The sequence below is a fragment of the Nematolebias whitei genome, chromosome 3, assembly GCF_014905685.2.
Source record: "Nematolebias whitei isolate Nwh7 chromosome 3, NemWhi1, whole genome shotgun sequence".
NCBI lineage: Eukaryota > Metazoa > Chordata > Actinopteri > Cyprinodontiformes > Rivulidae > Nematolebias > Nematolebias whitei.
In genome coordinates this window covers 12904609-12931542 of record NC_056500.1, presented here as the reverse complement: position 1 = coordinate 12931542, position 26934 = coordinate 12904609, and the positions used below count along the sequence as shown (strand labels likewise).

Here is a 26934-nt window from a genome sequence, read left to right as displayed (position 1 = left end):
AATAAAGGGAACTTTTCAGTGCTTCCCCCTCAGATTAGGAAGGGACCAAGGTGAATTGTATTATGTTCTGTTTCGTCCTCATGATAAGAGGAGTTTAGGGAGGAGTAGTTAGAAATTAATAGGCTTACATTTCCTGGCTTTTCTGTTTTAATTAATCTTCGTGGGTATAATACTGTGTCATGAGCCTGTCGGTCACCTTCACTGTTTTGCACCTTCCTCTGGTTTTTGAAAAGACTAAGATGACCCATCACAATAGGTATAATATGAATGAGGAGGAAAATCTTAATTTATGGAAATCCAACTCATATTTTAAAACCATTTAACAATGGCATTGTGATTCTTTTCTTTAGCTTAGATATTCTGTGTGTGGTACAGTGTGTGGTCAGTCATCTGGCTATAAGTAGAGATGACAGACACGATGAGAAACACAGGTACATTGAAGAAAAAATGGGATTTATGCTAACGTGCAGGTAGGTATGAAGGGGATTTGTGTTGTCTTTTGTGAAGACTTATGCCTTTACATGAGATCCCACCTGGACAGCCCGTTTTCCTTTTCGCCTTTCGTTTCTGTACATCTTCCCTCTCCTTTCTGCTCTTTCTATTTACCTTTGTCTCTGACTACACTGTGAATCCCCCAGGATCTGGTCCTGATTTATTCTTGGGCTACACCATCTTCTATTCTGTCTCTCTAATGACTTTAAACCCCACCCCCCATGCACGCATGCACACACCACATACACACCACTTTTTCCCTCTTTACTCAAAATCAATAATGTGTGCTGGTGTCTGTGTGAACACGTGGTTGTCTATTTATAACAGCTGCTAGACTGTAAGTAAAATTTTATATACACATACAAAGCATGGGAGTCTGTGGCTGCGATGATGTCTGTTTTTACAGCTTGTAATTCATTATTATGGCTCCCAGTTGTACTGTCAGTCAGACAGCACCAAGAGGTGTCACAGCCTGTACACATAAACTAAAAGTTAATAAGCTCTCCCTATCCCGACTATAGAACATACTGGATGGGCTGCACCAAATCATTCACATTCATTACCGGTAGTTTGAATCAGTGCTGTAATAAAGCGATACCGTTTTTATTTTTGTTTCTTATTTCGGTTGTTGGCTTTAAGCATCGAAGCGGCACGGTGGCACAGTTGTTAGAGCTGCCGCCACTCAGCAAGAAGGTTTCTGGATCGAATCCCAGCCGGTGGCCTTTCTGGGTGGAGTTTGCGTGTTCTTTCTATGCATGCGTGGGTTTTCGACGAAAAACATGCATGTTAGGCTGATTGGTAACTCTAAATTGTCCCTAGGTGTGAGTGAGAGAGTGAATGGTTGTTTGTCTCTTTGTGTCCCTGTGATGGACTGGAGACCTGTCCAGGGTGTCCCCCGCCCCTCGCACAGTGATTGCTGGACATGGGCACCGGCGACGCCCATGACCCAAAATGGAAGAAGTGGGTAAAGATAGTGGATGGATGGATGGATGGATGGATGGATGAATGGATGGGTTTTAAGCATCACATTTGGCATAAACCTTACTTGAACCGCATACAGTATGAATTAAACATTTTATTAATTCATGTGCGATAAATATAAAACTATCCAAGAAGCTACATGTTTATTTTTGTCCCAGATGAAGCACCATTTAAAATCCATGCTGTATAAGTCATGTTTAAACAAATAGGAAAATAAGTAGCGCTGTAAAAAGTCAAACTATAAGAGCAGGTTAGTATATTATTATATTTTTTTTTTACTTGTTAGCACCTTCTTCAATTCAGTTGCTATCCATTGATTTGCTAATTATTGCCTGCCACAGAAAGCAAAAGCAATAATGTTTTTGTCCGTGTCAGTGTGTTTTGTGTGATTTTTTTTGTGTGTGTGTTTAGTATTAGTGAAACATCTCTTGAACAACTGGACAGAATTAAATAAAGCTTTCAGGAATTAAAAAAAAATACTCTGATGTGATTAACTTTAGGATCCTACATAACACAAGATGACTGCCGCAGCTATAAAACACAAAATATATATTATTATAAAATATGTTTAACACATATCGAGATTAAAAAAATGCTCTTGTGGTTATAGCTGGGAGTAATTCACAACAAATAACCAAAGGACAATTTACTGGTTGAGACTTTTGCTTAAGCATTAACTGTTGGAGTTGACCATGTTTGTCTTTTGAACCCCTGGATGAATTTTACTGAAATGTTTAAAAAGTAATAATTTGATATACATCTAGAACTGCCATGAGTGTGGAGTCAATTCAATCCAAAGTGGCTGCTACATTTTATTGACATTACCCAACACATAAATGCCTATAACTTAAATGTCAGAAGTACTGAGCTAAAATATAATGTGGTAATTTATTTTCAAGATTTGGCCAAATGTCAACTCCCTCGTTTCTCATCATAGAATAATCTTAAAAATCTGTCATGAAAAGCATCTATGAATTTCTTTAAAAGTGTGGCCTTTAATTTAAGATGTATTTACTCTGTATCCATAAAGTATTATATTTCATCCTGTAGTATATTTTTAGCTGAGCCAACTCGGAGGTACCTGGCTCACGTGAGAGAAAATGGAGCATCAGTCACTCTTTTGGTTTGCCGGAGAAAATCACTGAAGCAAACACCACTACACACACGTATACACACCTTGTTGCCATTTGTCAGCTTGCCTCTTCATATTTCATCTCTGTGAAGCATTACTAACACAGCGAGCGAGTGCTTTCTCTTGTTCTGTGAGTCTCACTGTCAAGCAGAGGGATTTTTAACTCCTACATGGTAGACCAAAGTGCTTCAATTTTCCCCTTGCTTGGAGAAATGGACTACACAAAACCTTTGAAGCCCTCACGTCATTAGGAAGCGAATGTGGCTTGTTTGAAAATGCACAATATAGGCTTTTTAAGACATTGCAAAAGGAGTTTAATTTATTGTTTCATTATACATATTTCTTTTAGATCCTTCAGGATGCACATCTACTGTATATATACTACATGTACAGTACTTCTCTTTTAAAGCAAGCAAAGTTTTTGTTTACCTTCAGTACATTAACTGTGTCTGGTTGAATAAAGTATGCAGTATGACTTTATGTACTCATAAAGTATAGCAATGTAAGGCCAACTATTGTGTTATTTTGCTGCTTTGTACTAAACAAAATAGTTTATATATTTAATCTGTAAATTCAGTTTTCAGTCAAATTTTTGTTCAAAATCCAATTTTTTTTCTCCTAAATGACATTTACTACCACAATTTAACTTGTGAACATCTCATAAGGCATTCTGTACTGTACTTTTTCAATTCGAATCAAAAAGGAAATGCGTGCAGCAGCCACACATAGAATAACTTTGTGGTAAATTAAGGTAGACTATTTCATTGAATGGTTCTGATCCACAAAGTCAGCCTAAAAACAGTGGCATCATCAAACACTGTTCTGATAAACTCTTTGTTAATCTCTTTCCTCAGACACTTCCTTTAGACATAACTACAAGAACCCAGCTAGCAACCAGCTGCTTCAAAACATGTTTTGCTTAATGTTTGCTTAATTAAAATGAACTGGAAAGTTGGTTTGAAATTGAAGCTTCATAATTGATTTTGACTTAAGTACCTTTGTAATGCCAAAACGTTAGTGGGTTATACAATTCATTGTATGCAGTTTTTCTTATATATATTTTATTTAGTCATTTATTAAATATTAGTTTCTGATTTTATTATCATTCATTATGTTAATATTCAAATATACCATTTAATATTTATTACTGACCAAAAAAGAGTAGCAATAAATGTTTTGCCACTAGAGGTTTTCATTGTCAGTTTTCTTCCCTCTCTACAGGAAAGAAGACATGTGCAACGACAGACTTCGCCTGCAACAATGGACAGTGTCTTCCTGCTAGGTGGCGCTGTGATGGAGAAGCAGAGTGTGCAGACGGTTCTGACGAGGCTGATGTGATCTGCAGTAAGTTACAGACACGCCTCATGAAAGACACACACATGTTGACAAGGGTTGGAGCAAAAGCAAACGGCAAATGTCAGATAGAAAGTACAGTAAGTCAGTTGCTCATATGTGTCATAACTGTTGTATGAAGGTGTTTGCATGTGTGTTGCAAAGGGAGAAAACGTTAACAATACTGACGTTATCAAATGCTTTGGCAACAGCTTTGCTTCACTGATTTGTCTCATCTAGTCACATGTTGCACATGAATTAAGTAACCTCTACCCACAAATACTTTGTTCAGCCCTTCCATGGTTGTCCATTCTGAGTGATGGGATGCAGTACTGTCACTCTACCAACCATCCATTTCTTGCAGATGGCTTTACTTCAGAAATTTGCTTTTTGCTTTTTGTCAATGGCTGCACCGTGAGAGGCAGGACCTCCATACATGGATGGATCGAGATCACAGAGGCCAGGAGAATGAATCAAGTGCCTGTCTCTTTAACATAATTTGCACAAAGGCAAAAGAAAAACAAAAATGAGAAATTAGTTCAGAACTTCATAATAATCTCTTCTTTACTTTGCAACAAATAACCCTGGAAAAGGCATAGTGTATGCACTAAAATACATTTTCAAGTATTGCACATTATTTACATGAATGCTCCTACAAGCACCTTGCAGATGCTGGACGCTGTCTATCATGGTGCGCTAAGATTCATAACTGGCTGTAACTACCATACCCACCACTGCACCCTGTATTCACTGGTTAACTGGTCATCATTAACTTCATGCAGACTCTCCCACTGGTACATTTTCATTTTTAAATCACTTCTTGGTCTGCTGCCTTCATACATCTCCTCCTACATGTCTCTGCATGAGTGCAGCTACAGCGTGCGCTCTCAGGACATTATTACCTGCAGTGTTCCCTCAGTGCAGACTGAACTAGACAAAAGGGCCTTCTCCTACTCTACTCCTGTTTCCTGGAATATCTTGCAAAAAGACCTGAAGCTCTCAACTTTGACCTCTCCAAGTGGCTTCAAACAACTGCAGAGTTCATGGCAAAAACCACTGCAGACATGCTCCTGTTTTTAGTTTTCTACACCGCTTTACATTATAGCTGTTGTTGTTTTGTTTTTTAATACCATTTTATTTTCATTTGTGCTTCTTAATTTATTTGCTTTCTTTTATGATTGTCTACTGTTGTCTTTGTTGTCTACTGTTGTCATCATTCTTTGATAAAATCAGGTCTCTTGTAAGTGAGTTCCCAAGGCTCATTGGGACTAACCTGTATAAATAAAGGTTGAATGAATCACACAAAATAAAACCAAAAATAAAAGCATTTTTGCATAATCCTTGACGTTGACAAACCCGAGGTATGGTGCTTTTGAACAACATGGTCAAATTTTGTTAGTTTGGCTCCCAGTTAGTGGTCTACAGGTGCTGTTCTACTCCACCTAATTACAGAAAGATGCTGAAGTGGCCATTTTGAAAACTACATATGCTGCAGTTCTACAAAACCAATTGATTAAGAAAGTGATTTTTATTCAAAGGGGCACAATACAAACCAACATATGTAAAAAAAAAGAAAAAATACAAACATGCAACTTTTTATTGTACGTTTGCATTATATACATTCAACTCTGGAAAAAAAAAAACATAAACAACTCTAAATAGACTTTTCTTATTAAATATTTGCTCTTAAGGCTGGCAGATGGTAAATTTAGTGCTGCACTTATGAACATGGAACATTTCCCACTTTGCTTATAGGATGTTTAATGGGTGCACAAATAGGAAATTATTTGATTTTTATAAGATAAAGCACAGGGTGCAGTGTCTGGTTTAGGTTGAAAAAGATGCTCAGAAAGAAAATAATAATTATAGGAAAATTGTATGGATGTGTTGAACAGTGGTTAAATGTTTTTAAAGAAGTTTCATTTGACAATTGCAGACAATAAAGATCAAATGACTTTTCTGGCCATATGAATCATAATAGGACTACTTATTTGTTTTTACTTGTTAAAGCTTCAGGTTAATGTGAATAGTTGTTTATAGAAGAAATCAGAAATGTTAAATAGCAGACTTTGTTTTATGTGTCTTATGTCAGTCCAGGATAAAAAGACTCCAGAGGTAATATAAAATTGTACTATATATATGCATAATATGAATATAGTATAATGCTGAGTATAATACACAGATTTTGCACAACCCACAGCAGATTCACATATCAATGTTAGTCAAGTGAAATCAAGTGAACTGTATTTATAAAGCATATTTAAAAAAGGCAGCTGTTATCAAAGTGCTTAGCAATGACATCAATGAGAGTAAATTAATGGAAAAAATAAAATGAATGATATTACTGAAAAAAATAATTAAAGAGATTAAATTATAAAAAAAAACATAAACCACACACCAAAAAATACAAAATCAACTGTATAACTCTGTGAAATGCCAGAGAAAACGTGTTTTTAGCATAGATTTGTTAAATATTTGTTAAAGTTTAACGTTTGTTAAAGAATGTTAAACCATTTTTCTTTCAGAAATGTCACAGTACAGATATAATCGAACTCCGTCTTTCCAGTTCTGCCTCAAAGATAGTTTTTAAATACTGCAGCTGTAATGACAAGCCAATTCCTATTTGCATTTGTAATCAATATGTGTTTCAAAGAGGTGATCAAAGTGTGGGGGTGCGGGGGGGGGGGGGGGGCTTTCAGTGATAAGCCCGATTGGCAGAAGTCAAGAAGTCAAGAACCTGTGGGTGTGCATTCGTGCTTATGCCTGCAGATGTTCCACAGATGTGTACTAGCATAAGTGTATGAGTAAAACTAGAATCAATACTGGTACTTAGTATTCACCACAAGGTGAATATTGGTCGTTTCATCAGATCAGTGGACTTTTGGTTAAGTCTCATTATATTTAATCAAGGTCACATACTGTCACATTGATCTTCACATACAGTACTTAAAACTACGGAGTGAAAGTAAATACCTAGAACTGAGACAAAGTTTAAGCACGTGTTTCACTAAATAGATTGACTAAAATATTATAATCTTAGGGACATATTTAGGTAAAAGTCGCAAAATTATTTATTAGCTAAAGGAAAAAGGAAAACAAAATGTGATTATTGTTATACAAAAGATCACAACGTGGGATTTATGATAGCATGACAGATCCATATGTGACTCTTACCATTACAGAGTAAAGTATCATTGGCCTTCAGCCAACACAGATAGGCTTGCATTCACTCTGCCACACAGTCACTCTTTCTACAATATGATGTTTTTATACCACACATGCAACAACATAAGCAAGTGAATCACTACGGCCGGTTCCCCTTTTTTGAGACTGCTTTAATACGGAAGCATAACACATTAACAGGTGGACAAAATGAAGCAGTATAAGGGAATTTAGAACAATTGGATCTTAATATTCCAACTCAAATATTCCATAGTCAATAAAGCCCTTCTGTCAACTACCCAAAGTGAAAGCAAAATGAAGGTGAGATTGAATATGGGTGAGCTTATGATCAAAGCAGAGGTATTCTATGCCCGTGAGGCTGGATTCATAGGCGTCCAACACTCAAGGTGTCTTTGATAAGGTACCTTCAACAATGCTAAAACCAAAATCAATTTAACTCTTGACGCATGGTCATGTGCTGAAAATTGTGGCACAAACTGGTACAGAGCCGGGAAAAAGATAAATGACCGCATCACAGGAGAAATGGTGGCTCCCCAGTTGGACACTTTTCTAAAAGTGCACTGAAGGCTGCACATAAAAAGCATCTCAGCATCGCTGCGTTTAGAAATCTGCTTTTTTTTTTTTTTTTTTTGCAAGGAATGTTGGTTTAAAATGCATCAATAGGCCGTTCAGCACCATTGCAGATTAGGCTATTTCAAGATATTTTCATTTTATTTCATCCAATTTAAAAACTTGCACATGCTCTTGTTCATGCTTTTTTTTTTTTTTTGCATAATTTATTTAAATCAACACCTTTACTGACACAAATATTGTGTTGCAGTTTTAAATACACAAAGTTAAATATTTAACTCTTTGCAGTTAAAAGCTTGCACACTCCAGGGTTGAGGTGCAAGAAATCAAGAATCTTTCATTTGTGAACAGACTAATAATATACACTGCATCCCAGTGAAAGCATCTGCATCCAACACTTCTCACTGGTTCAATGTAAATGTTGTGCTTCATTTTTAAAATGCATAAATCTGTAAACATAATCTCAACTGTCCTTGTTTAATGTGATCAGACCTGTTTGTTATTGTGATACAACTCTTGTTTTTGTCCATGCGTCTGTCCTAGACCATCTGCTCACATAATTTTAACATCTTTCCACAGCCAAACACCATGTATCACATCTTGATTTCGTCCTCTTCTGTGCTGCATGTCATCCACTTTCTGATCTGAGTTCAGTTTAAGTAATCCCTTTGATAGAATTGATTGTCCTGGGTGGAAATCGATGGGCTGATCCTGGAGACTTTAGTCGGCTACTGATTAACTATGGACCTCCAATGATGCTCTGAAATCACACACATGCGCGTGCACACACACACACACACACACACACACACACACACACACACACACACATAGAGACCTCAGTGTAGCAATAGTCTGTGATTACACACTGCTCTGGAGGGGATTTTGGAAATATTGGTCAATCAGACAAGTCGATGTTAATACATGAAAGAGTCTGCAGTAATCAGAAGTCATACATACATAAGTCAGAGTCAGAGTTTCTTTATGTGTCTATCGCACCACATGTGGTACATGTGGTGGAACAAAATTGTGTGGACAGGGTCCCAGTTACATCCAACAATAAAATGTAAAAGAAAAGCAGTAACAAGATCTAAGACATGTACTAAGAAAAAACATGAACTAAAAATACGCTAAGCACTAATGGCAAAAACAAAAATACGCCGAACAGCAGCACAAATGTAAGTATATGCTGTTTGTGTGTGTGTATATATATATATATATATATATATATATATATATATATATATAAACAGACAGACAGACAGATCTTTTAGAGGGACTGCTGTCTAAGATATATGCCAGTCACTAATGGTGCAAAACAATACACTGACAACAGCAGCATTCTCAGAGGTTCTGTTAGGCCATAATTTACACGCTTAATGCGAGCACTGACATAAACTAAACTAACATTAACTGGGATTTATTCAAAGCATGCAAAAAATAAATAAATAATAAGAAACAAGGTGCCAAAAGTGAAAAAGAAACAAATCTACAACAGCATGATCCTATTGGCTGAGTGGTTCGGATGACAGTGAGATTTTCTTAGCAACATGGTCCAGTTAGCACCATGGCACTGTTAGCAGTGAGGTTCAGTTAGCAGTGAGGATCTCTCTTAGCAACATGGTCCCATTGGCCCCATGGTACTGTTAGCGGCGTGGCTCGGTTAGCAGTTTGGTGTTGTTAGCAGCGTTAGCAGGTCTTGTTAGCAGGTCCCTTCAGCAGCATGATGATAATAAGGACCGCAGCAGCTGCCTGAGGGAAAAAAAAAAAAAAAAGTAAGGAAAGAAAGAAATCAGATATTAAAAATCCTCTGAACTGTAAAGAAAAACACACTTTTACTCTTGGTAATACCAGCCAAATCCTTTAATTTGACAATGAACACTGATTATGAAGCTGCAAAGTTTCAAGTGTTACATCTTCATCTCTGTTAATTTCCCAAAGATGGATCAAATTCATTCTCACCATCAAATTGGTTAGATACGTCTAACTCTTCTTCTTGTTTTCACGATTGGACAAGAATGCTACCTTCTTTGATACCCACCAGGATAATTGAAAACTTGAAAAACTTGCACAAATATTTTTTTCAGAATGCTGAAACTTTATGATATGTGGGAGATATTGAGAATATATTGTTTTCAAAAAGATAAAATCTTGTCTAGTATCATCTCAGTAAGTAATCTGTTCCGAGTCTGCTCTGACAGCTCACACTTGGAGGCATACTGATAAAGTATGTACTGAAAAGCCTCTGAATCCATTATGACAGAATGAGCGGAAACCATACAAACACAAATGAGAATTTTGATGACTATAGAAGGCAAGTTATCTCAAGTCATTGTTCATGCTCAAGTACCACTTGAGATCAGACTGAGAGAACAACAGTGTTACTATCCCCTTTGGCTCTGCCATTATGGCATCAAAGCAGTTGTTTTAATTGAGAAAACCGGGAGGATTTAGAAACATTTGGTTCCTTGATATGCTACAAAATAATCTCCATTGCAGGGCCATGAACTCAACGAATTTGCAATGGAAATTTGTATTCATATTTGTGGAGTCAAATTGGTAATTAAATATTCCGAATAAAATTAACATCCTAATGAGGCTGGATATGTTTAGTACATATTGATCATCTCATATTTTGTTTTTGTCCAACTTACCCAACGCCTCTGGGTCCTTCATTCCTATCCAGCTGATGAAAGCCATTCATCTAAAAAAGACAAACTGTCAAAATGTGCCTTCTATCACAGCAAGACTTCTCACCCACTTGTAGTAGTCATGATTTATAGAGCTCATATCTAGTCACTACTCCTTTCTTCAAGTTCTTTTTCATATGGTAATTATAGTTTTACTGAGGAGAAAACTTGCAGCAATATTTAAAGTGGACTGTTCAGCAAATGGGAGGGCTGATACCTTTTCATACTCTCACATGCACTTTGTATTTTATTACTTTAATTCAAACTTTCTGGTATGTTTGATTTAATCAACTTCTGACCAGTGCTAGCTTATCGTTAATACTATTTACTTATTTACCATATAAACATTTGTGATTTTTCATAAGCAGTTCGATGATTACACAGTTGCATGCAGATGAATTTGTTGGTACCCTTCCAAAAAAGTATCATCAGTCTCAGAAGCCTCTCCTAGAATATTTGATGGTTGTCAATATGTATATTCATGAATTCCTGCCTTCTTGTGTCTGCAAATAGTGAAGTCTTCCTGGGTATACTTCCATGGAGATTTTTTTTATTATTTGAAATGCAAGATGGAACGATCTTAATATGGCGTACCTTAAGTATGAACTTTGACTTGAATGGTTTTGGGTGATTTCCTTAACTTTGTTTCTACCATCAGCACTATCTGTCTGAACAGCCTGGGGATGTATTTCCTCTTGCGTCCACATCCTGGAAGGTTGACAATCATCTCATCTTGTAAATAATATTGGCAGTTGTTGTCTGGAAGGGTACCAGCATTTTTTTTTTCTGCATCTGTAGCTTACTGTGGCAAATGTGCATATTTTTGTATCCCCCCCAAAAATCCATCCATCCATTCTCTTTTACCCGCTTCTTCCTTTTCGAGTCACGGGGCTCACTGGTGCCCATGTCCAGCTGTCACGGGGCTCACTGGTGCCCATGTCTCACTGTGTGAGAGGCAGGTGACACCCTGGATGGATCTCCAGTCCATCACTGGGACACATAGACAAGTGAGACAAACAACCATTCACTCTCTCACTCACACCTAGGGACAATTTAGATTTACCAATCAGCCTAACGTGCATGTTTTTGGTCTATGGGAGGAAACCGGAGTGCCCAGAGAAAACCCACGCATGCACAGAGAGAACAAGTAAACGCCATCCGGAAGGGCCCCCAGCCGAGATTTGAACCGGCAATCTTTTTGCTGCAAGGTGGCAGCTCTACCAACCGGGCAACTGCGCCGCTTTTTTGAAAAATATACTATAATTTTATTGTTGGCTATAAACTCTTTATGTATTGGGTCTGCATAGATGAACAATTGTAAATATCCACAATGACAGACATCTTGATAAATAAAAAAAAGACAACTGCATTCGCTGAGTTTTCAGTTTGTTGTTACTGTACTCAGTTGTGCCTTTGAATTGATCGTTCCCTCTTCATCTCCTCTTCATACACTTTTGTGTTCTTCCATCTGCTCTTGGGTGTAAAGTGGGGCTGGCTTTGTCTGGGTGTGCCAAGATTATAAGCAGGTCAGTTTATTACTGTGAGGAGGCAGGAGGTTGTGCTAGTTAATTATTTTGGAATACGAGCGGGAAGGTTTCAGTGAGTTGCATTGTCGGAAGGCCTCAATTTCATGCTTGAGGCAGCGGCAGTCCCGGACATAATTTCCCAGGTGGCCTGTCTCTTGCTCACTCTACCTGTATATGTCCTCCCTGGTAGAAAGTCAGTGACCTTGCCATCAAAAGACACATCAATAAATAATTACCATAGAGATTTTAGTAATGTATGAAAAACAAGCTTCTATATAGCCTAAAAAACATATAGAGCAGCTGGATGTCACTTGTCCACTTTAGTGCCATAAATGTCTTATTTATTCACAATCTTTTAATGTGTATCAGCTTTGAAAGAAAATGTGTAGAAACTGCACATTCATTATTAGTTATAAACTATTTTAGTTTTTTTTTTTTGTTTTTTTAAAAAGTAGGGCTACAATTTATAACACAAACACAATCAAGTATGAAGACATATTTTTTCTTGTTCCTTAATTTGATCCATTCCGATGCTCACAGACGGAGTGTTTAATAACTTTACAAGTGACTATTCACTATCTACTCAATCATAATCACCACAATCAACACATAAAAAAGAGCAGCTTAGTTGTTTGCACGTCCAAGCATACATTCTTCTGTTGAATAAATAGCAGGTGCATTTTTTGTTACACAGCATGCCATATTTGTACCGACAGGCAGCTTGAATAAAGCTTTCCTATTAGCGGCTGATCGATATAGTTATTAAATATAATTTCTGAAAAATTATTTTTCAATTCAGTTTATTTATATAGTGCCAGTTCACAACAAAGTTGTCTCAGGGCACTTTCCAGGAACATTCACATACGTAGAAAAGCCAATTAGTAAATGATTACAGATACAAAATAGTTTGAGCAGAGTACGGTAAGTAAAGATGGTAGCATAGTGAATGAATGTGGTCAATTTGTCTCCCAGCAGTCTAAGCTTATAGCAGCATAACTAAGGGATAGCTCAGGAAACCCAAGCCAACCCTAACTATAGGATTTATCAAAAAGGAAAGTCTTAAGCCCAATCTTAAAATTGGGCAATCTGTCAACCTCATGGACACAAACTGGAAGTTGGTTCCACAAGAGAGGAGCCTGATAACTGGAAGCTCTGCTTCCCATTCTGCTTTTGGAAACTCTAGGAACCGCAAGTAAACCTGCAGCCTGAATGTTTCTGATTTTTCCGAATCAATCTCCAACACAGATATTTTTGTTAAATATTTTTCCTAGTGTTACAGTATGTTATCCCATGACTCGGAATAAGAATGGCATTTCCAAAATTGGTTCAGTGTTGTTAAATTTGAAGCTAAAGTGAATAATTTAACAAAACAAGCAATGCAACATTACTAAAAAGGTTGTTTTTGACTTGTTAAAATTAATTCAAAAATATTTAGAAGTCATACAGGTTTTTATTTTTTAATCTTTAAATTGTTTTTTTTTTTGTTTGTTTTTTTATCTGGGCCAAGGCTTGGATGAAGAGCTAAAATAAACAAAGCTCAAAACATTTTCCCAATAATATTCATCATTTTACGTTGCATCAATAGCTTCCAATGTGTTATCTACTAGGCAACTATTTACACAGACATACTGGACAGAAAAATGTGTAGTTTCCTGTTAGAACAATGGTGTCACGCTATATTTCTTCCCCCATGGCACTGGTAGACACATAGTCTAGACTGTGCAAATGATGTCACATTTAATAAAATCCTATTCTTTGGTCTATACACTGACTCAGTTTAGAAAAAAAGTACAGATTTAGAGAACAAGATGGACTGATGGCATCATCTTCGAGCAGCAACAAAAACAATCATCTGAAAGGCAGAGGGGATTAATTATTTCACCTGACTTTATTCATATTCCCATCTGTCAGTTTTTAATTGGAAATGATTAAAAAGCCTAATTAAAACAGAGTTTCCCCAGTAGGGCTTGGTAGTTTTGGTGCTTGCTTCTGTTTTGTACTTGTGTACAAAGCTCACATGTCATGCTGCTACTCAAAAATAACCACTTGAAAGAAATTGTTGCAATGCTCTGCTGGTTGTATGTCCCATGGCAGCTTTTCAAAAACTTAACTTTGGACTTTTGACTCTTTTATTATTGTCACAGACTGTTTGTGTTCATATTGGTGCCACTCTGCGGCATTTCTTTGCTTTATCCTTGATCCTTCTGTCTTCCATCTCTGTGCTCGCCTCCTCCCTCATTTTCTTGTCTCTTTTAAGTTGACTTTTATGTTTCTCTCTCCAACATCCTTTCACTCTCTGAACCTCAGGGCTCCAATAATTGGAGATCACTGTTCCAATGAAAGCTGCTAATCAACACTAACCTTCATTTAAAATGTAATTTGATACCAAGCACATACGCCCTCTCTGTAGATTGGATTTTACATCTGAAGGACATAAATGAGGGTGGCGATTTGGCAACTTTCCAGGAAAGATTTAGCGATTGGGCCGGCCGTCACCTCAAAATATGAACTTCATTTACAGCAACGGCAAATCAACAAAAGCAAATGTAAGAAAAGTGATTAAGAACAGTTTGGACTTAAGAAAAATCTGTAAATTTGCAGTCTCTGTAATCGACTTAATATAAAAGAAAAACTTAAAACATGTTGATGGTTGTACCTTAATGTAGCATTTATTATACACAACCAAAACCAAATCTGCTCAAAGTAAATGAAACTATTGTAACTCCATTGCATTTTATGTTTTCAAACATCATTGAACTTTTCAACTTTAGCTTTCCATTTCCATAAAATGTCACGCTCCAGTTCTTGGTTTGCGCTGAAGGGATCTAAATGATGTGCTCACACACGTGTAACAATGCTTACAACTGCCCAAAACACTCGGCCATGCATACAAAAATATATGTAGCTACTGTTAAAGTGCTTAAGCAGTTTACCTATTCAGTCATACACTAATTTAACCTGCCAAACATGTCCATTTACACATGCACACACACATTCTGACACTAATTAGCTCATGAAGAAATCATGTCAGTGAAGCATCCCTGATAAAGTATGCTTTTTATTTATTTATTTGTTTATTTTTGCTGCAGGGGAGATTTAACACCATGGAATAAAAAAAAACTATAAGTGAACTTAAAATTTGATTTTTTTTTTTCAGCTGCATCAACTCATTTTATTTTAATTTAATTTTCGTTAGTTACCATTTTCTTAATATTCATCATTGTACAACCAATGTTTTATCTAATCCTTTACTTGTACATCGCTGCTACATTAACTGTCTCCATTACCCACATTTATTTTCAACGTTTTTACTGTAAATGACTCCATCTTAATTAGGGTAATTGAGAACAGACCATGAAATTGAAATATGATAATGTTAGTAATATGGGATAAGATTAATTGAAATCTAAATGATTGAAATATTGTATGACCTTTTTTTAAATAATCAGACTGAGACACACGAAAGGCAAAGTACTTATTATGTATGGACTCTAAAGATGCCTTGGCCCTGTTTTTATTGCAATGAGTGTCTAAGCAATAAAAGCTTATTGTTCTCAAGTAGACACTTAACCATTTATGCTGCAACCGCCTGACTGACATTTCAGTTTAATTATCATATTTTGCAGACAATCAGCAGTTATGGATCCCTGTTCAGTCAGACTTTGATGATTGGTCAAACTTTAGCAAAAAATTTGGACATTTATCCTCAGGTTAAATTTATTTATGTATATTTGTTATCAATGTGTCTTTTTTGTACTCATTATGTTCATGTTGAATCTTATTTGGTTTGCAAAAAAAAAAATGGCTTGTTGATTGCTTAAAATCTAAAACAAAAATTATTTTTGTCATTTATCCTGATACATGCTCAATAATCCAGGTAGAAAAATCCAAAAAAGTTCAATCTGGTCCTCTGGATATTCAAAAAAACCCAAAGAAAACAAAAAAACAAAACAAAGCAAAAAAATGTAGAAACGTTTCGTCTCTCAAGTCTCTCGAAGTCTCTCGGATGAGAGATGAAACATTTCTACATGTTTTTGCTTTTTTTTTGTTGTTTTTTTGTTTTCTTGTTTTTTTGAATATCCAGAGGACCAGATTGAACTTTTTTGGATATTATTGTCATTGTTTAGCTTTTATTTGAAGAAACCATAGCTGTCTCATATGACACACATTCTCCTCTATATATTCAAAGAGTCTACTCATATTCAGAGCATTGCTGAGTGTTTGGGATTTCTTCAAGTCCCACTGACGCAGTGAGAAACATCTTAGTTGTTTGCATAAAAAGACATTAAAGCAGAGAACCTCATCAATCAGTGCTGTTCTGTGTGGAATGCAGAAGAATTCATTGTATCTGTAAGAATAATGGTACGTTGAATTCTCCTCATTAAATTCATGCAACTATAATGTTTAGTACCAATGCAGTGCATCTCATCTAAAAGCCTCCATTCATCTTCATCCACCATATTATCATTCACTTTGTTTGAAAGCTGTGTCTCGCTCTTGACAGACAGTGACTTGAACTTGACATGTGTTATCCATACTCAAACACACGTCTCAGAAATAATAAATTATTTTACCATTAACCTCCAAGACTTTGAACCTTTGCAATCAATTACCCAAGAGGCTAGCTGTGGTGCCGGACAGGGAGTTTGATGGTGGGCATGATGTCGTGTTACACTGCTTCGATTCTTCCCTCCTTGTGTAGGAAAATTAAGATAGTAGTTAATCAAAAGTTCATTAGCACACAGCGCCTTGCTCACCCCCCTCCCCCAACCCCCACCTTCATTCCCTGCTTGTAATAGACACTTAGGTAGCACATGCGAGGGGAATAGCAAGTTTGCATCCATCATGGCTTGGTTATGAACTGAATTTAAAAAACGTGCATCACACACCAACTCTCAAATGAGCGTTCTGACCCCACAAGACCAACTTCATCTATTTGGATTTCAATTCCTAAAGTACAAATGACCAAAAACACATTGAAACATTTTTTTCAACATTTGAATGCAAATTGGACTGGTATTGTAATCTCCATGTTAATTTGTGTGTGTATGTATATATATATATATATATATATATATATATATATATATATATATATATATATATACAGTAATACTATATTTTTTCCATTTTTCGACAATATAGTTCTAATTCCCACACTCTTAAAAATAACAGTCCCAAAAAAATCTGAGACTTTGTGCAGTGAAATGTGACAAAAAATTTTAACAATACATTACCATTCAATTTTATTGAGAGCACCATTCCAGCTTCCTTAAATTAAGTCATATTCACAAGCATGTATTGTTGTTTGAGGATTGCATTGTTGTTAAAAAACGATTTTCTCATTTACAGCATTTAGTTTTAAGCAAACTATTTAGTACGACTTCAGCTGCTGAGCCTTAAGATTAAGCAGCGGTGGTGTGGTTGAATGTATTTAATTAAACATGAGCCTATCAGTGCCATGATGAAATATCGATCTGGCAGAATGATCTGCTTATCATGTAATCCTGATTATTATGGTCTTGTTGCATTGTTTGTCTTCTATGAGCAACCGTGAACTAAGAAAACAGGTCAACATTAGAATAAAATGATGCAAAAAACTGAACATTTCTATACAATACAGGTGCATCTAAAAAAAATTGGAATACCTTGAAGAAGTTCAGTTTTTATCAACCATTTCAGAAAGAGAAACTTGTATATTATATAGGTTTATTAGACATAGAATGGAAGCCTTTATTTCTTGTCTTTTTGATGATTATGGCTTAGAAATGATGAAAAACCAAAGTGTTTCAGAAAGAGAAATGTGTATATTACATAGATTCATTACACATAGAATAAAATATTTCAAACCTTATTTCTTGCCTTTTTTATGATTATGGTTTAAAAAATAATGAAAAAACAAAGTTCAGTGTCTCAGAAAGTTAGAATATTACATTTCCAGCTTTTGGTACGTTTGACAGTGTGGGCAGGAATTCCTGTAGGAAAATGAAATGAGCATCTCCGTAAAGCTCGTCAGCAGAAGGAAGCATGACCGTAAAAATGTCCAGCTAGATGCTGTATTGACTTTGACCAACTGCAGCAGATGACATGGACCCAAACTTTCACTGACTGTGGAAACTTCACTCTGGACTTCAAGCAACATGGTTCTGGGCCTCCACACTCTTCCTCCAGACTCTGCGACCTTGATTTCCAAATGACATGGAGAATTTACTTTCATCTGAAAAGAGGACATTGTACCACTGAGCAACAGTCCAGTTCTTTGTCTCCTCAACCAGGTAAAACACTTCTGATGTATCTGGTTCAGGAGTGGCCTGACTTCAGGAATGAGACATTTGTAGCTCATGTCTAGGAGCTAATCAGCTGATCAGGGTGTGACACCAGGAGTTTATAATGTTGAACCTCTTCACAATAGTCTAATTTTCTGAGACATTGAATTGCAGTTTTTCATTATCTGTAAGCCATAACCATCAAAATTAAAATATAGACTTCAAATGTTTTACTCTGTGTAACAAAACTGAGTTTCACTTTCTGAAATGATAGCCAAAAAAAACTGAACTTTTTCACAATATTCTAAATGTTTGAGGTGCATCTGTAGTCAATGCAATGTTTCAATAGCTGCAATGTGTGGGGAAATAAAACACTGGCACATTGAAGTAGACTAGAATGATCTGACCTGGCTGATTGTGTTGTTTACTTTGCATCTGGATGTATTCATGGTTCTGACCCTGTTTCACACTCCTTTGATGATCCAAACACCCACCTGGGAGTTGCTGTGTTGAACTGCCACCTCTCCCTGCTCACCCTTCAAGTTGCTTCAGTGGAGCATGGCTTGTATCAGTATCTCTGCTGTTTTGTATTTGCTCTTGGCAGTAAGCAAACTAGAAGGCCACTAACAGCCAAGTGTTTGTCTTTATACTCCAGGGGAGTCGAAGCTTTTGAAATATTCATTCACTACAAAATATTGAGAATTATAAATAAGTTGAAAAGCCCATGACTGGCAGCTAAGAGGAGGATTTATAGCTGTTAGTCATGTGTTCTTCCTTCAAACAAGCTGTATGAGTGTTCAGTTTGTTTGTGCTTGTACAGTGTCAACATTGTACTGCAATATATTTGTGCTTTTTTTGCTTTGTATTTTATTTTATTTTGTTTTATTTTAGTGGGGAAACGATTGGTTTGCAGTATAAAGTCCTCGGACACTGGTGTGTCATTGTCTTTCTCTCAAAATAAATAAATGAAGCCCTAACTTTCTATATAAGAATGCATATCACCCGCCACATTTAATGTCGGTGTGTAGACTAAATGCATCTATTGTTATATTTTGTTTGATCCCAGGCAGGAGTTGAACTTGCAACCTTTTTGTGAGGCAGCATCAATGCCTTGAAAATATGACCATGTGCAATCCCATGTGAGATTGTAAAATGTTACACTTGGAGCATGAATGACTCTCAGATACTACCGCATCATGTTTTTGCTGTAAAGTTGACTGGGTTATAGAATTTTTTATTTACTGGCAAAAGTTAATTAGCTGTGGTGGCCATCTTGAATTGCATCAAGTTAGTTATAGATGCACATCTTCAAATAATTGCAGAAAGTCATATTATAAATATGTTCATTAATTCAAGATATGCTTTGCTAACAAGCAGAGAAGACTCTAAAAAGCAAATGACAAAACTGTGCAGTTTGTTAACCATCAATGTTGGGGTTTGGTAACTGGTCACATGTACTAGCAGACTGGACTTTGGCCTTTTTTTAAGAATAGTTGTCCATGGCAGCCATCTTGAATGGAACATAAAAGCATATTTACTTTACACGCATAGTCATGTCCAAAGCATTAATGTCCACTTTGCCTTTCAGGTATTGTAATATTATTATTTTTTTAGACAGTCTAATTTTTGTTTGTAATGATTTGCAAGAAGACTGAAGCAGAAAAGAGAAAATCCATTGTATCGGTCTGCACAGAGCTGCAGTTGTGCTGTATCAAGAGATGACAATAAGTAGCTGAAGACTTGAACAGCTACAGATAAAAGCTTAAACATACAGTAATGGTTAATTTGTAGTCTTTTTGTGTTAAATGAAGGTTTGTACCCTTAGGATGAAAGCCATTTAATTTCTTTAGTCATAATTGAAGTCAGTAAAGTACTTTGTTGTTCCTGCTTGTCTGTATTCAAGCGTTTGATGGGCAGCTCATCTATGCCTCTGCCTTCCAGACTCCCGGAGCCTGAAGTGGTCAGTCAAGCAAATTGCATCCTTTTAACTCACGTCAGTCAGATATTTAGTGAAGGGTTTCTATGCAAGAGCAAATATTTGGAGATGGTAAAAATGGCTAAGAGCACATCTTTTCCACTTAACAGAGGAAACATATCCGTATTCATACCATCATACTGGGTGGAAGATCTTGTTGTACTTGTCCTTTTGGTGCAAAAACGTTCCTCACCAAAAAAATAAAAATAAAAAAACCAGATATTTTTTGTGCATACATATATACATGCATACACTGTAAAAGTAAATGTGTCTCTAATAAGATCTTATGCTCTGTTTAAATGAAACTTCTAATTAATAACATGAGCCTTAAACAACTGTATTAAAGTCACAATAGTCTGAGCTGTGCATGTATTCCAATGTAACACTGGAAACATTGTTCTGGGGAGATGTGCAGAAAAGAAGGTTTATTATTTTTAGTGTGGAACAAAAAGAGACAGAGAGTACAAGGAAGCTGACAACTAAACATAAATGAATTAATAACTTTAACCAAGCAGGAGGAGATTAAAAAAGTTCAACCCCTGTGCTTTATATTAATCTGCAGAACAAAATGCAAGTTGCCATGTTTTCAGTCGCGTAGAAACTGGCAGCCAGGACTGCACAGCTGGAGAAATTCCAGACCAATCACTATATTCCAAGGCTGAAACTTGGGACTTTCTCCTTGGCAGGCTGTATTGAAATGGAATCAAATAATACAGTACTGCAAAAAAAATCAAAAAGGAGGAGGAAGAAATATGAGTTGAATAAAGTAGAATGAGTCTGGAATGGGTAAGTCCCTGTGGTACTATTGATTTGTGGCTGCAACACACACAAACACAAGCTTGTTGCCAAGAAGGACGCCGGTGGTCAAATATGTATAATTGATGGAGTTGAGTTTGACACTGCTGTGTAATGTGATCTGGGGCTGGAGTCTCTGTGGCGTTAGACTGTGTGTGTTTGTGAGATGGACAGGGGTGTGTGTTGGAGGACAGGGCCAGGTGAGCAGGTGGTTTGTGATGTTAAAGGACAGATTTGTTGCCGGGACTCTGTAAATTTGATGCATTAGAATGGTGTATTTTTCACCTATGCCAGCCCCCGTGGGTTACACATGGAAGAACAAAGGCCTATTGTGCAATGGGCTTTTACCTTGACGGACCCTACTTTCATTCACATGAACAGCATTTACGAGAGAATAGCTGGCAATCTGTAAGATGTATGTTACAATTTAATTCACCTTTACTATGTTTCACTTAAAGAAGAAAACAGAAAACTGCATACCGGTAATTTGTCGTATACAGTATTAACTGTCATTTATGTACATAAGCAGTTATGCACTTGTGCCCAATTTATGACATATATTTCAAATGACAATAAGATGTTCCACTATATACACAACTACATTTACTCACAGCATGGTTTGTTTTTCTTGTACATGTATTTATTTTTTGTTTCTCATGTTTATGTCTGTGTGTGTGCGTGTGTGTGTGTGTGTGGGGGGGGGGGGGGGAATTTTATGGCTTTATGTCTGGCTTGATGGTGTGCTTCGTTGTTGCACTGTCGCTGTGTGTCTAGTTAAATTGCAGGCCTTTGAGAAGGAATCGATTTGAGCAACAAGATAACTAAGTTATCAAACTGTTTCATTGACTGGCTGTCCCTTCTCTCCCCGTCTCTGCCTCCTCTCCGTTTCTTGTCCCATTTTTACCTTCTCCCCATGTTTTTCCTCTACCCCTTCTCTGTTCCTCTCTTCTGTCCTCTCATTGCTGTCATTCTCCTCACGGTATCTCATTCTCTTCTTTTTCACTCTGTCTCACAACAGGCCGACAGACTTGTCCACCAGAGAAGTTTGATTGTGGAGGGACTGCAAGCAAATGTGTTTCGTTGTCATGGCGATGTGACGGAGAAAGAGACTGTGAGAATGGGGCCGATGAGGAACAGTGCGCTGCAGGTAAGAAGTGAACATTTAGAAAATAAGATAACTAGAATTACTTACAGTATATGTATAGGTAGTTCAGCAATAACCTTCACATTTATATTCTCCAGTAGTTTTCTTCAACGTCAAAGCCAATTTAAGGTGGAAGACACTGCAGTTGCATTTATTAACAATGAACAATCACATATTTTATGTATGTTTGTGTCAAGAACAACAGACTAAATAAAATGCATGAATACTGACACTATGAACATTTAAATATGGTATGTTTTAGCATAAAGTTGGTTAAAATTGCCACTGAGCTGACATGCAGTAAGTGCTAAACCCATTACCCTTCACTAATCCATGAGTATCAACAAAGCACCCTTGTTCACATTTTACAGCACTTTTTTTCAGAATTGTTTTCTAAGTTACAAAATAGATTCTTTAGCGCTCTGCAAAGATGCTTTTACATAACTTATTTGCCATGCCATTCATCCATGTCACAATTCTAACTTTTCATACTTGCAGTGGACAGCCAAGATGTAAAGGAGACATTGATTTTTCCTGATGTAAACATCTGTCACAGATCTTTATTGATTTTAAGCTGAAAAGAAGTGTGCACATGAACTTGCTGTATTGTTTCCAAAGAATATGGATTGGATTGGCCATTACAAATCAAATGTTTTATATTAAGAATTTCTGCCACGTATACAAGCTGTTCTCAATCAGACTTCCTGATACATTAAATGTTAGTTGATTAAATATGAATGGATAGTAGTCTGATCTTTTTACTTGTACAAACGGGTTTAAACGTTTGTGCTAATGTTTGTTTTTGGCAGTGTTTATTGTACTGTTTTTATGAAATAGACAGCATCCCAGCTCCAAATAGTACATTTTCATTAGTGTCTGTAGCATTTATCTAATAAACCCCTACTTGTTATTGATTTTAATGTCCTGGGCAGTTTACTTTATTGCCTGGGTATAAAAAAATAAAGATATATTAGAAACTAAATAAATAATGATCATAAATACACAAACATCTACTCTATATATAGACTGACAAATCTATGTTAAACGGATTTTTAGCAATACAAATTTTTATTTTTTTTACCCTTTATTTATACAGGTAGTCTCATTGAGCCACGAGAACTCATTTTCAAGAGAGACCTGTTTAGGGAGCAGATGGGGGTTAAGGGCCTTGCTCATGGGGCCAGAGTGGGGCGAATGAGGTGGGGGCAAGTGTGGGTGCTTCACCTACCCCACCCACAATTTTGATGTTGTCGGGGCCGGGGCCTGAACCGGCGATCTTCGGATCACAGGCCCACCTCTCTAACCTCTGCGCCACCACTCCCCTAAAAAAAAAAAGCTAAATCATGTCATCTGGACCAGTTTCTTTAAGTGAGAAACATTTCGTCCCCCATCCAGAGGACTTCCTCAGTCTGCGGCCTGCCAACCAGGTTTGTCCCACCGGTAACCTTCATTGCTGTGTTTCAAGCCAACCTCCTGTTGGAATCTCAGAAGTGGGCTTTTAATACTTGCAAAACATACCCATCCAAAAAATAAATGACTAAATAAAAATACATGGATGTACCGGGATGATTGCGCTTACAACCCTTCTTCTGAACCACTTTGGCCTTGGTTGTCCTCAGGCTGTTTCTGTGAGTAGCACGTTGGCCATCTGGCCTAAAACAGTTGATTGTTGTACATGATGGATTGTTTTGGATGGGTGTGTTTTGCATGTGGTAAAAGCCTATGTCTACTCTAAAAGCCTGTCTTTACATTCTACATATTCTCTTCGCTCCTTTGCTGCTGACTACAGTATTTTGGTTTTGATTCATTAATCATAATTCCATAAGAGTTGCAGACTGCTGGTACAAAGAGAGATCACACTGGTGGCTACAATTTAATTAAAACAACAGCTGCTATTGATACAGACATGTAACCCAAGCTGCCACTGCTTGGTTCACATACTTTTAATATCTCCCTCATGAGCAGTTGAAACTATCCAAAAAGAAGAGTGCTTCCTCTCTGCTCGCCATACACTCAACACCAGCACTTTATTCTCTTTTAATTTGACATGGAGGGCAAACAAAGATCATAGATCTTTTCCAATGCCTTTCATCTGTCCGACCTGTGTTAGCTTCTGTCCATTATTGGACAGAAGCTAAGCATGGTGGTTGAGAAAGCTGTTAAAATTTTCATAAAATTCTTGATAATTGACTTTAAGCCTCATGTGGTTCGACTGCATATGAGGCATTATGATAGTCCTGATGTTATATTAACCTGCAGACATCATCTTTTGATCTATCATTTAGAGTTGTAGCGATGAATACTAAGGAGAATGCTGAGATGTGGAGAAAGGTCTGTGTTATCTAAGTTCAAGTAAAAAAGGTGGCTGCAAAAGGCTGCACAAAATAACACAGGGTGGCAGTGGGTCAGTGGGTGCAGTGGTTGTTGACTGTCCACTGCCCAAGGTTTAGAGGTTGGATCCCAAGCTTTCCTTCTTGTAAAAGAGAATTTCCATATTATACCTATGAGATGTGTGTGTATCTCTCTCTCTCTCTCTCTCTCTCTCTCTCTCTCTCTCTCTCTCTCTCTCTCTCTCTCTCTCTCTCTCTCTCTCTCTCTCTCTCTCTCTCTCTCTCTATCTATCTCTCTCTCTATCTATCTCTCTCTCTATCTATCTCTCTATCTATCTATCTATCTATCTATCTATCTATCTATCTATCTATCTATAGATATATAGATATATAGATATATAGATATATAGATATATAGATATATATAGATATATAGATATATATAGATATAGGCTCTATCCATCTATCTATTTATTTATGTTAGACTTGTACTTAGTTATACAGATACGCAAATAAATGCACACAAATTATGACAAAATAAAAATGATATTATTATATGACATTGATGACTGATAAATTATTGTAAAAGAGCCCATCCAGACTATATTTTATTAATAAGTTCATCAAGTTTCCTGTTGGATACAAAACTGCAACAGCATCTGTTTTTCTTTGATTCAGAGAATATCTTGCAACAATGTGCAAAAATACTTTGCTGTATAAAGTTACAGAAAACATGTTAACCAGCCTTTTACTTAATGATTATTAGCAAACGACCGGAGCCAATCGACAGCCATATCAATCACATCATATCAATGATCATAGTCACATGATCACATCATATCAATTCAAGAAATAAACTGCTCAACCACCCACAAAATCACATTCATCTGATCTGAACAGGAATTTCTATTTATGAAAACCTCCTTCTGGTTTGGAAATCTGATGCTTTCATCCAGCCTCCAGTCCTCATGACCCCCCACCCCTCTTCTCCACCTCAGATCTTCTCTCTCCTCCTTACATCCCTTCTTCAGCAGCTATAGTTGGAAGACAGCTAATGTTAATTAGGGCTTCTAATTGAGCGTGTCCAAATGTTGAATAATACATGAATCCAGGAAGAGGGGTTCTTTATTACATTTAGTTCAAGGGGGTCTCTTAAGAAAGTTTATGTGCCTTTAATTTATGTTAATGTGAAATTGCTTTCGTTTAGGGTGGTAGCCACTGATAGATATGTGCTTACGTCCTCCAGTGTGTGTGGGGGGGAAAGAAAAATCATGTTATGTTTGTGTAGAGAGTTTGTTTTTAAGGAAGGCTTCCTTTTTTTATTGATACCATTATAGCATATTATTTCGTAACTAATAAAACAAAGTGGAAACATATTTTACATTCTAATTAATGCCTAACAACTAGAAGATGGTAGCAAACAGAAGAGGTGTCATGGCTAAACCAAGCAGCAAATTATACTGGTGCATGCTGTACAGTCAGATGATTTTATGTCTTTAAGTTCTGCATTAAGCCTAATAATAACTTGTTTGTAATAAAACTGTCTAGACAGATTTGCTGCGAGCTAACACTAAAAGGGTGCTGTGCAGTATCAACCATAATTGTCTATTCCTTAATTGGCCTTTTTCCATTTCACTGCAAAGAAATAACTCATTCAGTTTATTTTGATGCAAGATGTCTGACCTTAACATTCTCTTTTTAGACTTCCAGAGCAAGAACAATAAATAATTTTGTGTTTATTGAGCAAGATGTTTTTGTTGGATTTTTTTTTTTTTTTCATTTTTTTCATGCTGAAATATTTATAAAACATGCTTTTTTCATTCATACCTAATAGATGCTGAAGAATATTCAGTCAAAATTCCTAACAAGTCTAACCACAGTTGGATTTGTTTGACATGGTTTTCTGCCTTTATTTATTTAATTGTTTTTATTTTCTTTTGACTGCTCCCTTCTTCAGCCACAGCGAGCGAACTGTCATGAGGATCTGGCAATTATTTTACACAAAATACTCTTCCTGATGCAACCACAGACCAAGGGCCTCGCTTAAGGGGCCAAGGTGGGGCAAAGGAGGGTGGAGGCAGATGTAGGTGCCTCTCCTTTTCCACCCACGTCAAAATGTGGAAATGTTGAAAAGGGGGTGTTTGAACTTTCACCTTTTGAAATAGGCGTTGCAATAATTATATGTGAAGGGGACGTGTCCCCCTCACATTTAAAAAATATTAATTTGGATCATCCCCCCCACCCCCACTCCCACCACCACACACACACATTTACCATGAAATATTAGTTCACCCAGCGCTGTTTCTATTTCTTCATGAATTCATCCATTCCACTTGACTCAATAGGAGAAAACTCAAACCACTCAAATACACTTCGTGTTTTCCCGGTTACCTACAGCAACTCAACACACCGCATGCAGGAGGGGGCGTCACACCTGTGTTGCGTGCTAGCTTAGCGCACTTAATATAGCTCAACTTAAGCTTAGTGTGGGCAGTTGTTGACACGGGGGGGGGGGGGG

General features: G+C 36.8%; 1 protein-coding gene across 1 annotated transcript in view; it reads left to right on the top strand.

Moving 5' to 3' along the window:
- The first annotated feature begins 406 nt into the window (after positions 1–406).
- Positions 407–26934, top strand: part of lrp8 (low density lipoprotein receptor-related protein 8, apolipoprotein e receptor) — a 91673-nt gene continuing 65145 nt past the window's right edge. Inside the window, exons 1-3 of the mRNA XM_037698031.1 lie at positions 407–431; positions 3827–3949; positions 21961–22089. Coding sequence (XP_037553959.1) covers positions 407–431; positions 3827–3949; positions 21961–22089 — 277 coding nt within the window. The remainder of the gene's footprint in view (positions 432–3826; positions 3950–21960; positions 22090–26934) is intronic.